This window comes from Rana temporaria, chromosome 9 (genome assembly GCF_905171775.1).
Source record: "Rana temporaria chromosome 9, aRanTem1.1, whole genome shotgun sequence".
Lineage (NCBI taxonomy): Eukaryota > Metazoa > Chordata > Amphibia > Anura > Ranidae > Rana > Rana temporaria.
This window is the reverse complement of record NC_053497.1, coordinates 167,638,534-167,656,315: the sequence shown is the minus strand read 5'-3', so window position 1 is coordinate 167,656,315 and position 17,782 is coordinate 167,638,534. Positions and strand designations below refer to the sequence as shown.

General features: G+C 43.8%; 1 protein-coding gene across 1 annotated transcript in view; it reads right to left on the bottom strand.

The window, feature by feature from the left end:
- LOC120914612 (H-2 class II histocompatibility antigen, E-S beta chain-like) overlaps window positions 1–17,782 on the bottom strand; it is a 103,996-nt gene that overhangs the window by 14,887 nt on the left and 71,327 nt on the right. Inside the window, exons 3-5 of the mRNA XM_040325295.1 lie at window positions 6,520–6,801; window positions 953–1,066; window positions 838–870 (exon numbers count right to left, since the gene is read on the bottom strand). Of these exons, the coding sequence (XP_040181229.1) occupies window positions 838–870; window positions 953–1,066; window positions 6,520–6,801 (429 nt within the window). The remainder of the gene's footprint in view (window positions 1–837; window positions 871–952; window positions 1,067–6,519; window positions 6,802–17,782) is intronic.

Genomic DNA, 17,782 nt, shown 5'->3' with positions numbered 1-17,782 from the left:
GGGGCATTTCCTGTTTGAAGATTGCCAGTGTCTACACCTGAAGGTACTCCATATAACCCATATAGTAATGAATGCCGCTCTGTGTCCCGTGATGTAACGATAAAGAAAACCCCCAAAGACTCCTTGGATCTATGATGAAAATATCCCAGGAATCAAGGGGACTCAGAACCTGCTATAGATGAGGCTCTGTTATGAATTGTGTGGCTTATTAAAGGGGTTGTAAAGGTACAATTTTTTTTCCTAAATAGCTTCCTTTACCTTAGTGCAGTCCTCCTTCACCTACCTCATCCTTCCATTTTGCTTTTAAATGTCCTTATTTCTTCTGAGAAATCCTCACTTCCTGTTCTTCTGTCTTTAACTCCACACAGTAATGCAAGGCTTTTTTCCTGGCGTGGAGTGTCGTGCTCGCCCCCTCCCTTGGACTACAGGAGAGTCGGGACGCTCTCTACATTGCAGATAGAGAAAGGAGCTGTGTGTTAGTGGGCGTCCTGACTCTCCCGTAGTCCAAGGGAGGGGGCGAGCACGACACCCCACACCAGGGAGAAAGCCTTGCATTACTGTGTGGAGTTACAGACAGAAGAAGAACAGGAAGTGAGGATTTCTCAGAAGAAATAAGGACATTTAAAGCAAAATGGAAGGATGAGGTAAGTGAAGGAGGACTGCACTAAGGTAAAGGAAGCTATTTAGGGGAAAAAAATTGTACCTTTACAACCCCTTTAAATCACTATTTTTCAAGGTGTGTTGATCCTGAAGGAGCTGTTTCTAATAATTATAAGGGTATTAAATTAAAATGCATTTTCTAAATGGGATTTTAGAAATATAATGCGGAAAACTTACGCTCAGTCTGTGGTCCACGGAATAACAACTGAGCTGTAAAAAGAATAAAAATGTTCACTAACATGATCAAAATCCCATTTCTTATTGGCAAAACAACAAGTGAATTTGTAGTTACCTTTGCGACCTCTCATATAGACAAACACACCGGCAATGATAAGTATGGCTCCCAGCACAAATCCCACAATTCCAGTTACCACCTTCTTTCTTGCTGAATCTGATTCCTGGGGGTCTGTAAAGAAATATGAGGTGTTTATAAGGTACAAGGAAATTATTATTTTTTGGCTAAGTTTAGATGTGCTGCACACTTTGAGAGGGTGGCTGGTCACGTGAGCACCGACTGGTGCTCCGTAATCAGGTATATAGCTGGTATATAGCAGGCACAGATACAGGAGCAGATTACATGAATAAAACAGAGGATACTGTAAAAATTGAACTGTAATTTCAGCAGCAGGAGGGGAGGGGGCAGGGAAAAACGCGGATGTGACAGGTAGGGAGGGAAGGGGGAGAGGATGAAGGAGAACACAGAGGAGGACAGGAGCACTGTGGATGGCAGAGGCATGTAAACCGACCACTGTGTCAGGGTTTAGCAGCCATGATTAACCGTGGTCAGTTTACAAGGGGGAAAGCAGAACCAGGCAGGATCAGCCAGGTATTTCAGGTGTTACAGGGGGCCAACAAATGACACAGCACAAGGACTGTGCTGTATAACATGCTTTAAAGGAACAGGATCTTTTTTTTTTTAGGTTAACAAACACTTAATGCATCCTATGCATGAAGATAAAAAAAACATCAGTGTGCAGCAGCCCCCTCAAATACTTACCCGAGTCCCCTCTTGATCTAGCGATGTCCACGAGTGCTTTGGCCATCCAGAACTCTCCCTTCTGATTGGCTGAGACACATCAGCGGCGCCATTGGCTCCCGGTGCCGCCAATCAAAGTCAGTCAATGAGGAGAGAGAAGGGGCGGGGCCAAACTGTGGTGCCATATCTGAATGGATACATAGAGCTGTGGCTCAGCTAGGGTGCCCGCAATAGTAAGCTGCTTGCTCTAGGGGCACTCAACAGGGAGGGGCCAGGGACCCGAGAAGAGCATCTGGGCTGCTCAGTGCAAAACCACTGCATAGAATAGGTAAGTATAACCTCAGTAACAACAGCTGACAAGGCTTAGCTGGATAATCAGTCAGTGTCAGTTCAGCGAGGGAGTAGGACGCTTCCCGACGAGTCTGCTCTCTCCAGGGACCAGACAGATAGCCAGCTAGACACCGCAGACAGGCAGGCAGGCTCCTACAATCTTTGCTGCATGAATCAACTTGCAGCCCATAGGACCGGCTCCTTCCTTCCCTTCGTGGGCCCCTCTCTTCAGGTAAGACCCTGTCTTTCAGGGCCATCTTTCCACCCCCAGGAATCGCTAGTGACCGTCCTTTTCAGGACAGCCACTCCAGCGATCCTAATTGCGGCTGTTTACCTTCTCTTAGAGCCGCATGCACCCCAATCAGTCACCCATAATCACCCCGGCCACCCACCGCGCATAGCAGCGCTTTTTTCTGGCGATCTGCGGCTCTTTCCCGCATCCGCGCCAGACCAGGCCTTATTCGCGGCCGCCGCAATTAGGGAAGACTGCGGCTTCAGCCGCGGCCTAGCGGCGAGCCGCAAAAAGGAGCACTGACAGCCTGGAAATTTTCCTCGAATTGTCAGGGATCATCCCCCTATCCCTGGAGGATCCCATCCTCCCCTGGATTAACAACCAGCTCATACCCACCAAGCCAAACAGCCCCCAAACCTGAGGCCTGTGGCCCGGTCGGCGGCCATCTTGGTACTCCTCAGCTACAGTGACACCCTTCTTCCCCCCCTTCCCCCCCCCATTCCAAACAGTACTTGATCCAGGGTTTCAGGGATCAGAAAAGAATTTTTTTCCCTGCGGCAGCAAATTGGCTTAGCACTGCCAGGTTTTTTTTGCCTTCCTCTGGACCAAGGCCAAGCGAGAGGATTCAGCGAATCTTCCCTCTATTGCAATTAATCCCCCCCCCCCCCCGGTGACTGGCAACAATGGTTAAACTGCGATACTCTGCAGAAACGATTTGGGGTCTGAGACAATTCGCAACAGTATTACCAGCCATCACCAAAAAGGCCTTAAAAATAGACCAACTTTTGAGATTCGATCAACGATCGACCATCAAAAATTTCAACCATTTAACCCAGCTCAAGCACATATCATGTGCTTTGATCAACACAAGATCAGCAGTAAAACACCGATCAGAAATCCACGATTTCTTACTACAAAACGATCTAGACTGCCTCTTTATCACAGAAAGCTGGCTTTCAGACGACTGCAACACCATTCTTGGAGAATTGGTGCCAGAAAATTATCGAATTATAACGGAAAACAGAATAGGGCAAAGAGGAGGAGGCCTGGCGGTGATCCATAAGTTTCATATTGCAATCACTAAGCCGGTCCTTCAAAATCCTCTTCCATTTATGGAAACCCTTACTCTTCAACTTCAAACTAACCCCCAGGAGACTGTTCACATTCTCCTCTGCTATAGGCCACCTGGGCCAAAATCGCAGCTTCTACCATCATTAACGGAGTTCATATCCACTTATACCCTTAACAGCAAACATCTTTTGCTGCTCGGGGACTTCAATCTGTGGGCCAACTCCTCACAGGATCCCATTGCGGATGCCTGCATCGATTACCTGGAAGGATTAGGACTACAGCAACTTATATGCGGACCCACGCATGCTTCAGGTCACACACTCGACCTAATTTTCAGACAAAATCTGAAAATAAACATTTTGGGAAATGAACCTTTGCCATGGACAGACCACCATGCAATTAGTTTCATAATTTCCAAAATTCCACCAGTTATAAAAGCACCCAAGCCGGTGACAATACACTGGGCTAGATCTCAGAAGAAGCTCCATTCGGAACTCTTCAAATCTACCTTGGGAAACCGAATCGAAACTATTCATCCTCGGTTAACAGCCTCAGATACACTGGATGCCATAAATGCAGCTCTGCTACAATCAGCCGACTTAGTAGCACCGAAACGCAAAGTCCGCATCGGGAAAAAAAAGTCCGGCTGGTTCAACAACCAGCTGTCCCTACTGAAGCAAGAGCGCAGAAGGGCGGAAGCCGCCTGGAAAAGAAGCCCTTCAGAAGATCACCTCATCATCTACAAGGCAATAACAACACAATATCATAAAGAAATCTTCAAAGCCAAGAAACATCATTTTTCTATGACGATTAACAGCGCCATGAACCGCCCCCGAGAACTCTTCAAGATGGTCACCCAGACCATGAATCCGGGATGTCTTGAAGTCCCCAATTCAGACACCCAAGAGTTCTGTAATGAACTATCGGATTTCTTCATTGACAAAATCGAAAGAATCGGGGTAAGTATTCTGCAAAATAATACCCCCCTCAGCCCCCTCTTCAATCAACCACAAAACACCAACAGAAACCTTCTACAATCAACTAAGTTCACTCTGGAACCCATCTCCATCGATACCACCAAAAATATCATTGGTGCGTTGCGGAACAGCACAGCACCCAATGACATCATTCCCACCAAGCTGCTGAAGGAATGCGCCGACATTCTGGCGCCTCCCATCACACAGCTTATAAATCAGTCATTTAAGGAAGGCATAGTGCCATCCCTGCTGAAAGAGGGCACAATCCAGCCCATCTTGAAAAAACCTAACTTGGATCCCAAGGACCCAACTCACCGCCGCCCCATAACAGGCCTAAATATTCTCTCCAAGATAATGGAGAAAATAGTGGTACAACAGCTGCAACAGCATCTGGATACCCACAATCTACTCGATCCATTTCAATCAGGTTTCCGTCCCGGACACGGGACAGAAACGGCCTTACTCAAAATATGAGACGATGCCCTCAAGGCCACAGACGAGGGAGAATCCTGTCTCCTGGTTCTGCTGGACCTAAGCGCAGCCTTTGACACAGTAGACCACAAAATGTTACTGATGCGACTGGCCGAGGTAGCCAGAATCGCAGAAGGTGATTTACCATGGTTTTCCTCCTTTCTTGAAAACCGATCACAAACAGTGAAACTGGGATCTTTCACGTCGGAAAAACTGTTCAACATCTATCTTCGCCCTCTCTTTGATATTATCAGTAGCCAAGAACTACTTTATCACTCTTATGCAGACGATACGCAATTGTATTTTCGCATCTGCAACAAAAAGGATCATCTCAGTTTAGAGAAATGTCTCTCTTCGATAGAAAACTGGATGACTAAGAGTTATCTTAAACTCAACAGTTCCAAAACAGAACTTCTTATGTTTCACGCCAGCCGAAAGAGTCAACTGGCAACAACCTGGACACCGCCGCCCATTCTGGGCCAAAGCATCACCCCTAGCTCCAAAGTCAAAAGTCTAGGAGTCATTTTTGACACCTTCATGACAATGGACGCACAAATAGGGTCAGTAGTCAGCGGATCGCACCATTTGTTGCGCCTACTACGCAGACTTATTCCATTTATCCCCAAAGAAGATGTAGCAGTCGTGGTGGGAACAATCGTGAATTCCAGACTGGACTATGCAAATGCCCTTTACCTCGGGCTCCCAAAGTACCAAATCGCTCGTCTGCAAGTCGTACAGAATACGGCCGCCAGACTGGTGACTGGGAAAAGGACATGGGAATCAATCTCACCTTCGCTGAGAACCCTTCACTGGTTGCCAGTAAAAGACAGAATTGTATTTAAAGCACTCTGCCTGACACATAAGTGCATCCATGGGAAGGTTTCGCAATATCTTTGCGACAAGATAGAACCTCACAATTCTAATCGCGTTCTGCGATCCACTGACCAAAATCTGGTCAAGGTGCGAAAAACCAAATACAAGTCCAAAGGAGAAAGAAGGTTTGCTTTTCAAGGTCCGAGACTATGGAACGCTTTACCAACCAGCGTTCGGTTGGAGGAAAACCACCTGACTTCCAGAAGACAGATTAAAACTCTGCTCTTTTGATGTCATGAGACACGAAACATCAAGCGCCCAGAGGCGATTCAGTTCGCATGTGCCGCGCTATATAAGTTTTTCATTCATTCATTCATTCATTCATTCATTCATAACATGATCACTTTAAGCATAATCTGTGCTTAATCAGCTCCATTGGTTACATTTAGGGTATAATAGACCACTGATGCCCCCTTAAAGGAGACCTGTCATTTATATTGTACTATCAATTAAAAGAAAAATACATTTAAAGCCCTTCCTCCCCACATGCACACAAACATAAACGTATGCAACGGGTGTGCCTATGTACAAAAACGGCGATTGTGCTACACATATTAAATACTGAATATCAGAGGGAGAGCAATACTTCTAGAGCCATCATTCATGGTTAACTTTAAATTGATGACCTGTAGGGGCTTTTAAAGCTTTGTCTATGGACAATTTTGGGTACCGAAATTTGCTGTTTCACCGACGTGCGCAATTGTAGGGCTTGACGTGTTTAAGGTTTGTTTATTCAACACAACATTATATTTTATAAACTGCTGAGCTAATATCATAACACATACAAAATTGCAACACTATTTTATCCAGGGTCTCTGCTTTCTGATAATATGCAATATTTGGTGTGGGGGCATTAAAGGGGCAAAGCTGAAAAGGGACGATATAAGCAAAAACAGAATCTCCTTTACTTAGAATGGAAATAAACTTACGCCAGTCTACTCTGGCTGGTGTCTCCAGGCTGCTGTGAAGGACTTCACAGGTGAAGGTATCTCCTTTTGTTATCTCTGTCTCTAGCATCACCAGGATCTGGAAGGTCCAATCTCCATTTTGGAAGATGTCTGTAGACTGAACCTGAGCAGTTTCCTCCACACCATTCCGGTACCATTTTACTTCTATCTCAGATGGGTAGAAACCATTTACATTACACGCCAGCATGTGATACTCTGAATGGGGATCTTCATGCCTTAGGGATATCCTGATAGTTGGTTTAACTGAAACATACAGAAACATTGTTAGAATTCTATTATCATTGATCAAAGGACAAAGTTTCACAAAATCTAGGAGCTCCAGGGCCAATTGCCCACCAGGATACATTGGCGAGCACCTAGGACCTGATGTGTATCCACGGGCCTGCTGATATTGGATGACTTTATAGTCATCCAGATCACGTGTGATAAATATAGAAGAGTATCCATTTTTAGAAGAAGTGATTTGGTTGGCTATAAAGCCACCTGTTTTCTTCTACCTCCTTCTTGGTTCCAGTTCTTAAGTTAGGTTCTGGCTTTAATTGCCAGTAACTAATTTTAAAGAAAAGCTTTAGTCAACTATTAAAAAATTAAACATCAGCAGCTACAAATACTGGACTCTATGGAGCCAAGCATTGTCTTCACTGGAATGGATACTGTGCCTGGCTTGGGATCCCTAGCATTGCCATCTTGGATGTGTTTCACAGCCAGCTCCCAACTGCATATGCACAGTGCTAGCAGACTGGTGCTGCAGCCTCCTCCATGTGATGTGCCACAGGAGGTTTTGAATGGGGGGGGAAGAAGGGGTTTGGGCGATGGCTTTGGGGCCAAGCTGACATAATTCTTTCCTATGTGAGAATTGCGGGAGTGGGTACTTCTTAGAAAAAGCCACCCAGGGAGAGAGGCAGATGAGCTGTACTTTCACTTTTAAGTGAAGGTTCAGTTTAAGCTGAAAGTGAGCGTGTGTAAAGGAAGCAGCTTTCCTAAATTCTAATGTATATCAATATATCTAAAAAACAAGTTCTATTGTGAACACACAAACAAAACCGCGCCCCACCACAGCCAGCACCTAGTCAACACCAGATTGAAGGCGGAGGTGAAAGATATCAAAGATAATGTCATTCAAATGAACCCTACAGTATTAAGTTTTAACAAAATACTGTTATCACCCATCAAGTTCCTGTGACAAATCACGATACCCCCCGATTCTGCACACAAATTTTGAAAACCTGCAGTGGGCACACACTGTTTGTCTAAAACGCTCCAAGCATGAACCTGATATACGACAGGCCCAGACCAAATGAGGTACAATATCGGACTAAACTATAAACCAGTTGGTGAAATTAGGACAGTGAACAATGTTAAGTTTATTGTATGTAATACTGTATCATCTTGAGGACACTGCTCTAGACAGCCAGTAGGCACAGAGCACTTAGTCTTTCATGGGTCATCTTGATTCTCAGATAACTCTTTATCAGTGCCAATTTGCTGAACAAACCTTTCTCCAGAACAACTAGAGACCATGATGCTCAAATATATTCTAAGAGACACATTAACACCTGGAAAGGTGATGGAGTGAATCATATCAGAGCTTGGCAATAGCTGCAAACTGGACAATTTCCTTAACGAAGATACTACTGAAGTCTCGAGACACTTGTTAAGAGTAAACTTCACTGCTACACTCGGTGAAAGACATGCAAGGATGGTCCTCTACTATTTCAGTAGACACTCAGCTATGTCATTCTGGCCAAATTCCAATCCAGGGCCATGGCTGTCCTGAATTTGACCAATCTTGTAATTTTGGTATAACTTGCTAACAAAGTTTTACCCTACTCTAGATTGCGGAGTGTCAGATTCAACCCTTGACCCAATCAGGGAGTGAGCTTCTATCTCATGTTTCCCACTGCGATAAATCAATGCTGTTCATTAAAGGAGATGTACAGCCAAAACACGTTTGGCTGTACTTCTCCAGTGGATCACAGGGGTGCAGTTCGTTTTGCACTCCTATGACCCGTTACAGTGGGTCCAGGCTTGGGCGTATTTATGACCATGGAGTCGGGATCCCTCAGATCCCTGGACCAGCAACTGGGTCAGCCTCTCAGCAAGCCGCTTAGAGCCTGTGCAAACTGCTCCCACTCCCTCCACAGCCCGCACTCCAGTGAGCGAGAAGGGACAAGCAGAGAGCCGCTCAGCAGCAGCTCTCTGCTCATCGATCTGTGAGAACCGAGCGTTCAGTGTTCGATTGCTCGGTTCTCAGTGTAGAGTGCACCTGGAGACAGTTGCAGCATCGGACCAATGCTACATCCACCTAGGTAAGTATGATACAAAAAACAAAAAAACCCATACATCTCTTAACTTCACTTCTTTACAATGGGGTTGAGGCTGTTGTCTGGCACTTTCCAAATATTTTTTACCTTTTTTCCTTGTCCCACCCACTTGTCTCTTGTTAACATGGCAAAACATTCTGCAACACAGTCATGTTAAAACAAACATCTTAAAAGGGAAGAGCCTAAGAATGGCGCCGACTGGGAGCCCATGGTAGGAGTTCCAGGTGTCCTCTAATGGAGTGATAAAACTATAGTCCTAGTCCAGCCCGCTCTCTGCACCACTGCTCCCTCTTACCCTGGCATCTAGCAGGGATTGAGGAAACGGAGACTGGCCGGGAAGTGCCTGAGTCGCAGCAACGGAGAAGAAGAAAGCTCTTTTTCCCAGATCTTTTTGTCCATATAGGCACGAATAATACCAGGAAGAAGGGGCTAATCTCTTTATCCTCTATGAAGCTTCTTTAATGATGGGGGAAGGGAATGCCGGGGTCTTCCTTATGGACTGCTCCACTTATCTCTCGCTGGTTCCCGAGCACTCCAGTCATGATCCCTCTCGATGTAGCCTGCAGGTTTGGCTTTTCCCCCCCGGGGATCTCGGAGTACCGTTGGGTGTCTTAGAGCGCTGCTGAATATCTCCGGGCACTTCTGCTTTCTCCTGGGAATCCCTGAATACAGCCGGGTATTTCCAAGCACCTCCAAGTGTCTCGGGACACTTCCCTCCCCCCCTTCTTCCGGTTGTCAGACCATGGCCGGGTCTCCCGCTCAACACTCAGGACTTAGACCCGGACCTGGCCATAGTCCGACAACCGGAAGAAGGGGGGGGAGGGAAGTAAGTGTCCCGGGAACCAGCGAGAGATAAGTGGAGCAGTCCATAAGGAAGACCCTGGCATTCCACCATCATTTTTTTTTTCTCATTTATTTTGTTTTATTTTTTTCCCAAAGTACAGTGTTTACAAAATTTAATTGTCGTGGCATTAAGGTGCGTAATGCATACAGCAAAGTACATAGTCATCATCAACAGTAATCGTGATATAAATACAATGAATTATCTTAGCACTTCCCACCCCCACTATTTATCTCCTCCCCTCCCCCCAACCCCTCTCTGTCCCCCTCCTCAGCCCTCCCTCAACCCCCCCATCCCCCCACCTCTACCCCATCCCTACTCCCCCCAATGTATCTCTAGTATCCTCTCAACGGGCCAATCAAACTGGGGGAGGGAAGTTGCCTCTTTCAAAGCATAGTCTTTATCTTTTTTTTTTTTATATATTTTTTTTTTTTTTTTGACTGTTGAAAAATTGCAGCCATCTGTGATTGGGGGAAGTTTCTAATGATGACAATCTTTTATCACTACAGAGGGAGTCCTGTATGTCTCAGCCAGAGTCCCCACACTTTTTCTAATTTTTTATGGTTACCCTGTTTAATGAAGACCGCTCTCTCGCTCTCAATCAACATATTGATGGTTCCAATCCAGTTCCTTACAGATGGAGGGTCGTGTGCCTGCCAGCGTAGCGCAATTAATTTGCGTGCCTGAAATAGGCCTCTCAACACGCCCTCCAGTGTTCCCCGGGGAACTCTATGGTCTTCCATGTCTCCCAGGAGGCAAGTTCTAGCAAGGTCTTAAAAATATTATTAAGTTCGTTAATAACCCCTGTCCAATATCTGAAGAGCTTGGGACACCTCCAGAACATGTGGATCAGGTCACCTGTGGCATTACATCTGGGACATTCGTCTCTCGTTTTCCAACCTAGTTGGAACATTTTTTTGGGCGTATAATAAACCCGATGTAATAAAAACAGGTGAGACATTCTCTGTGCTGGAGCAATGGATACTAGAACCCCTCTGTTTAGGATCCTATTCCACCGCTCCTGCGTTATCGGTCCCAGGTCCCGTTCCCATCTCTCTTTGTTCTTAAGCAAACCAGATTGATTTATGGCTCTGGCCCCCAATTTATTATATAATTCTGAGATGAACCCTTTCGTTGAATCTCTTTGGGCTATTTTGTTAAGAATAGGGGTCTGGGTCCAATCTAGCGATTGAGTCTTAAACTGAGTCTGGGCGGCATGTCTGATCTGAAGGAATTTAAAGAAGGTTTTATTTGGGATATTGAATTCTTGTCTCAGGTCTGAGAAATACTTCATAGTATTACCCACATATAGATGGACGAGTCGAATAATTCCCTGTCTCTCCCAGATGTAACATTTTCCCACTCCCATGATTTCTGGAAAGTTTTTATTATTCCAAAGGGGGGCTAGCTCAGTTATTCCAGGGTATCCCAATAGGGCCTTTGTTGTCCTCCATACCTTATTTAATAAGTTTATGGTCGGGCACTTATAGGCAAATGAATTTGCCTCCAAAGCTTCAACTAATGTATTATGCGAGGCCCCTGTTAACACCAGTCTAAAGCACTCTTTCCTTGGGTCTGTAATTCCACACCCTGCAATGTGCTGTAGTTGGGACGCCAAGAACTAAATTCTCGGATTTGGTACCGCCATCCCTCCCTCCCCGACCGGGAGCTGCATAGTCCCGCAGCCCAATTCCGGCTTGCCCACCTTTCCATATTAGTTCACGAAACAACGTCTCCACCCTTTTAAACCATATCTGATTAATCCAGATCGGGGAGTTGTGGAGGACGTATAATATCTGAGGGAGCCAGATCATTTTAATTAGGCTGCATCTCCCGGCCGCGGAGAGAGGGAGACGGCCCCAAATGGCTTTTTTTTTGCTTCAGCTTTAGTAGTAAGGGGGCCATGTTTGTAGCAATATATTCATTGACATCACGGGTAATCCATATCCCCAAATATTTAAGTGTAGTCAGGATTTTTAACTGGGGCATATCGGCCGGTGTCGTAAATTGCTCCGTATCTATTGAGAGCAGAGCCGACTTATCCCAGTTAATAGTTAACCCTGAGAACCTACCGAACTCCCTGACCATTTGGACTACTGGGGCTAATGAGTTGTTAACGTCTCCTATAAAAAAGAGAATGTCATCCGCAAACAGTGATATCCTGTCTTCGTCTAGGCCCCTTTTGAATCCCAAAGTGCCTTCCTTAAGCCTGGCTTTTATAGCTAAGGGTTCCATAGCCAATGCGAATAGGAGTGGGGACAAAGGACAGCCTTGTCTCGTTCCCCTCTCCAATTCGAATAGATCTGACACTTCGCCATTTATCTTGACTTTTGCACATGGTTTGTTGTATAGGAGCTTGACCCACCTGGTGAAGGACGGACCGAACCCAAAGCCTTCTAGTACCCGCCATAGATACTTCCACTCCAAGGTTTTCAAACGCTTTAGCAGCGTCTAATGCCAACAGTGCCCTGGGGCCCTCATTATCAGTGGGAGCCTGGATATTTAGGAAAACCCTTCTTATGTTCAGGCTTGTCGACCTATTAGGGATAAACCCAGACTGGTCGGGGTGTATGAGGCTCTCGATGCACCCCTTTAGTCGCGTTGCAAGTACCTTTGCAAGGATTTTTACGTCCGTGCAAAGTAGTGATATTGGACGATATGAAGAGGGATCAAGTTGATCTTTTCCCTCTTTATGGATTATAATAATTGTTGCCTCCATCATGGAGGGAGGGAGATGTCCTTTAGAGAAAGCATAGTTCCCCCATCATTAAAGAAGCCTCATAGAGGATAAAGAGATTAGCCCCTTCTTCCTGGTATTGCTGAGTTGCAACCAAAGAACACCATACCTACTGTGAAGCATGGAGGTGGCAACATCATTGTAACGGGAGGGCCCCTGGAACCCAGAAGCTCTTAGAAAGCATGAGCCAGAAAATAATGGACATTCAGAATATATCTTGGACTACCTGAGATGGGACTGTTGTGTGGTTATTGTCCACAATATATTCCAGGATATCTGTGGAGAACTATTTACCGGTTGTTGATTCTGAACTCAACAGGTTATTTGAAAGAGTGACTCATTCATAATGTGGGGACACCTACTGTTAGATGCTAATGCCATCGACTGCAGCCCACCTGTCTGTCTGTGCAATGTAAATTGAATCCAGACTAATTTCTAAGGATCTTTCATTGTGGCTTGTGCTAATTGACCCTGTATTGTATGAAGATGTCCTGTGTTTACACTTATGATAATGTGTATTGTATAGCAGGTGAGAGGAGACGGGACATCTACCTTGAAAGGTCAAATCTTGGAGTCACCTAGTCTTGGAAAATGATTAGTTAATTAGCTCATGTTAATTTCTGTTCTGGTTACCTTCTCTTTAAACTGTATATAAGAGCTGTTTTTCTCAATAAAGTGTCTATTCCTGTGGAACCTCAAACAGAGCTGTGTCTCTCGTTAGTGGGGTTTGTTTGCCTGACTGTGGCGTGTCGGTAGCTGCCTTGTGTTCGGGAATGGAATATCCTAAACGGCTTTAACCCCTGTCCCATTTGGGGTTCCGTTACAATCATGGTTTGGGACCGTTTCTCTGCAAAGGGAACAGGACGACTGAACCCTGTACATGAAAGAATGAATGGGGCCAGGTATCGTGAGATTTTGAGTGCAAATCTCCTCCCATCAGCAAGGGCATTGAAGATGTAATATGGCTGGGTCTTTCAGCATGACAATGATCCCAAACACACCGCCCGGACAATGAAGAAGTGGCTTCGTAAGAAGCATTTTAAGGTCCTGGAGTGGCCTAGCCAGTCTCCAGATCTCAACCCCATAGAAAACCTTTGGAGGGAGTTGAAAGTCTGTGTTGCCCAGAGACAGCCCCAAAACATCCCTGCTCTAGAGGAGATCTGCATGGAGAAATGGGCCAACATACCAACAACAGTGTGTGACAACCTTGTGAAGACTTACAGAAAACGTTTGATCTCTGTCATTGCCAACAAAGGATATATAACAAAGTATTGAGAAGAACTTTTGATATTGACCAAATACTTATTTTCCACCATAATTTGCAAATAAATTCTTTAAAAATCAGACAGACAATGTGATTGTCTGGATTTGTTTCCACATTTTGTCTCTCATAGTTTAGGTATACCTATAATGACAATTGCAGGCCTCTCTCATCTTTTTTAAGTGGGAGAACTTGCACAATTGGTGGCTGACTAAATACTTTTTGCCCCACTGTAGAAAAGAGACTGGCTAGCCACACACAAAACAATAACAGAAATAAAAGGAGAAATGAAAGACCTAAAAACAGAATAAAGGGAGCTGGCATATAAACTGGAGGACCAGGAGAATCGACATAGACGAAAAAACTTGAGAATATGTGGCCTACAAGAGTCCACACAAGGAGAGGATTTAATAGAAAAAAAGCGGGAAATATTTAACCCAATATTGGGCAGAGAAGAAACAAATGTAATAAAAATAGAAAGAGTACATAGGATTAGAAGACCTAAAAAGCATATCAATGGAGGCCCGAAGAGACAGAATTGTAAGATTCCATAATTTTTAAGATAAAAGTCTAATATGGAAACATATGAGGGGAAAGCCATCAATAAAATATGAGGATAAGACCCTCCAGATTTTTGCGGATCTGTCACAGGAAACTTTAAGTCGGAGGTAATTAAACCTCTACTAGAATCAATGCAAAATCGTGAAATATGGTATAACTGAGGCTTCCCCGCCTGCCTGGTAGACCGGAAGGATGGACGATCATTAAAGCTTAGATTCCCAGACGAAATTCTAGATTTATGTAAAAGCCTGTACAAACAAAAAGAACAGAGAATAAAATAAGTAACACAAGTACAGAACATGCTGAACCAGGGGGAGGGGGTGGGGCTGGGGAGAATAGAATAAGATAAAACAAGATATAGGGGACAGATATCCGGCGGGCTCCAGACCAGCACCCCTAAAGTCTAAGAGGAAGTGCGACTTGCAGGTGCGCCTGATAGAGCACCACCTCAGGACAGAAAGAGCAGATGGGCAGAAGAGGCCCAAACAGAAAATATATAGGAGCTGTTCTATGACCAGGAGAAGGTCAAAATTCCATTGTACAAGATTTGGGGGGGGGGGGGGGGGGGGGGGAGGAAGGGGTGGGGGGGGGGAGCTTAACATGTATGACCCCCCTTGCTTCTCAGAGGGCTGGCCACACTCCTTTCCTCCCAAGTTCCCCTCCGGTTCCCCCTGGTCTCCGGCCAGGTAACTGGGAGCAGGCATGGAGAAACAAAAATTAAAATTACTTCTCTAAATTGATGACATATAATGCCAGAGGGTTGAACCTTTTATCAATGAAGTCTGGGGCCTCCTCTAGCAGGGGGCTCCTGAGGCAATTGCTCCTTTTGCCCCCTTATAAATCTGTGTAATCAGGTGCACCAAACAAGAATGCCCCATGTTGTAACTCCACACGTTGATGAAAAAGACAATGGACCCAAAGCTATTCTTGGATTGGAAGATGGAAAAGTTCAGGCAATACTATTAAGGTCTTAGGTCTCAAAAATCATGCCCATGAACTCCGATATCGGAGGAAAAATCCCCAGATTCTTCCTTTAGCTATGAACTTCAGCATGACATAAGACCCAATAAACAAAGGAATAGCCAAATGTCCAAATCAAAGCTGAGTTGAAGTGAGGGCAAAAACATAAAGCAAATGGGACAATATCCACCCACTGAAGCGCTACAGCTCAACATTCAATAGATCTTTTTCCTCTGATGCAGGAAAATTGTGTTGAGAACCCCAAGACAGTTAGCCTCAGCCTGGAAAGACAACAATGAAATCTCCCCCAAAAAATGGAATTTGCTCAGGTTGTAGGAATCAGCATAGATAAAAGAAAATCAGGGAAAGGTGAGGGGGAATCAAATGGGTGAATACTTGGAAGTCAGATGCACAGGGTGAAAAGAGAACCTGACAGTTTTTTTTTTGATGAGCATGTCCTTTGCTCTGATTCTGCCAACTGTATGTTTGTCCTTAGCAACAGGTTCACCAATCCCAAAGGTGGAAAAAAAAACTGACAATATAAAGAGCACATCAATCAAGATCCACAAAGAAACTGGACTCAGGACAGCAAGGCGTACGCTTCCAAACTTCATACCAACTTGCAGTATAGGGAATACCATAGTAGCATCTTCCCAGCCAAACAGGTTAAATCAAAAACGACAGAGCAGTACCCACCTTTTGAGATGGCCTGGCCATTCACCCGGCAGTCGTTTCACGGCGAACTTTGCTCGTTCGCGGTTTGCCGAACAGGCAGACATCTGGCGTTATTCGCGGTGGTCCGCCATTTTACATTGAGAGGAACTTTGACCCATGACACATCCATCAGGTGGTACAGGACAGCCAATTGAGACATTTTAGCACATGGACATACCCCCTACCTTATAAATAGACCTGATCTGGTGGCCATTTTTCATTCTGCTTTTTGTCAGTGTAGGGAGAGGTTGCTGTGTGTGGAGCAGGCACAGGCTGTATTCAATCAAATAGCTATCTCAAAAGGTCCACAAAAGTCCTTTTAAGGACTGGTATAGGTGTGCACTCACGGTATATAGGGGTGTAATACACTGATATACTTTTTGTCAGTGTAGGGAGAGGTTGCTGTGTGTGGAGCAGGCACAGGCTGTATTCAATCAAATAGCTATCTCAAAAGGTCCACAAAAGTCCTTTTAAGGACTGGTATAGGTGTGCACTCACAGTATATAGGGGTGTAATACACTTATATACTTTTTGTCAGTGTAGGGATAGGTTGCTGTGTGCGGAGCAGGGACAGACTGTAGTGACACAAATCGTTACCTGACAGGTCCACAAAAGTCCTTTCAATGACTGGTATAGGTGTACTATTTGGTGTGCAGTATATAGGTGTAATACACTTATAATATACTTTCTAATATAGAAAGCATATTATAGTGGATTTGTATTGTGCAGCATTGTGACTGGTGGTGTATTTGGGTACTGCAGAATTTGTGCCTCTTTCGCTGCATTACCTCTGCTGCACACATTGACAAAATTTCCTGAAAAAAAAGTTTCATAACTGGTGCGATAAACCAGCGGCCCCCCAAAACGACAGATTGAAGCGGGGTGTTATATACCTTCTTCTACATATACTGCGCTTCTCTAGAGACTTTTGTCACAGGGTGGACATGTGCGTTTCGTTACGAATTCCGACAAATTTTGCATTATTCGGAAATTCGTATGCATCTGAATTTCCGAATTACAAAATTAACGAATTTAAACAGATTCGAAAAAACACGAGCGAAATTCGAATCGAATTTGAAAACAAATTCGAATCGAATTTGAAAAAATAGAAATCGATTTTCTAAAAACTACAATAAAATAGAATATAAAACAATAAAGCAATAGAATCAAAAAGAATAGAATAGAAGTTAATAGAATGTAATAAAATAGAACATGACAGTCTTCCGAAATTCGAATAGTATAAATTTGAATTCTATAATAGATTGGAAAATAATTAAAATTTATGGAAACTAAAATATAAAAGAATAGAAAAACAATAGAACAGAATAGAATCAATTATAATGTATATTATATTTTATTCTATTCTCTTGTTTTTCTTTTCTATTCCATTCTAATCTTTTCTATTCAAATTTGAATTCATTTTATACGAAATTCGAATTTCTTATTGAATGAAATCGAATTTGAAGAGAAAAGATTATAAAAGATAAGTTTCATATTAGAATTTGAAAACATTTTGACCGAATTCCTAAAAAGTCGATTAAATTTGAAAAATGTTATTAGATTAGAAAAAAAAATTACTGCATTCGAAAAAATTCTACCGCATTTGAAAAAAATCGAATCGAAAAAAAAAAATCAAAAAAAAAAAAATCGATTTTTTTTTTTTTACATATAACCATTTTCCAAAATTCGAATTTCATATAGAATGAAATTGAATTGGAATAGAAAAGATTAGAATAGAATAGAAAATAATAGAAAAGTTAATAAACTAGAACAATAGAACAGAATAGAATCAATTATAATATATATTATATTTTATTCTATTCTCT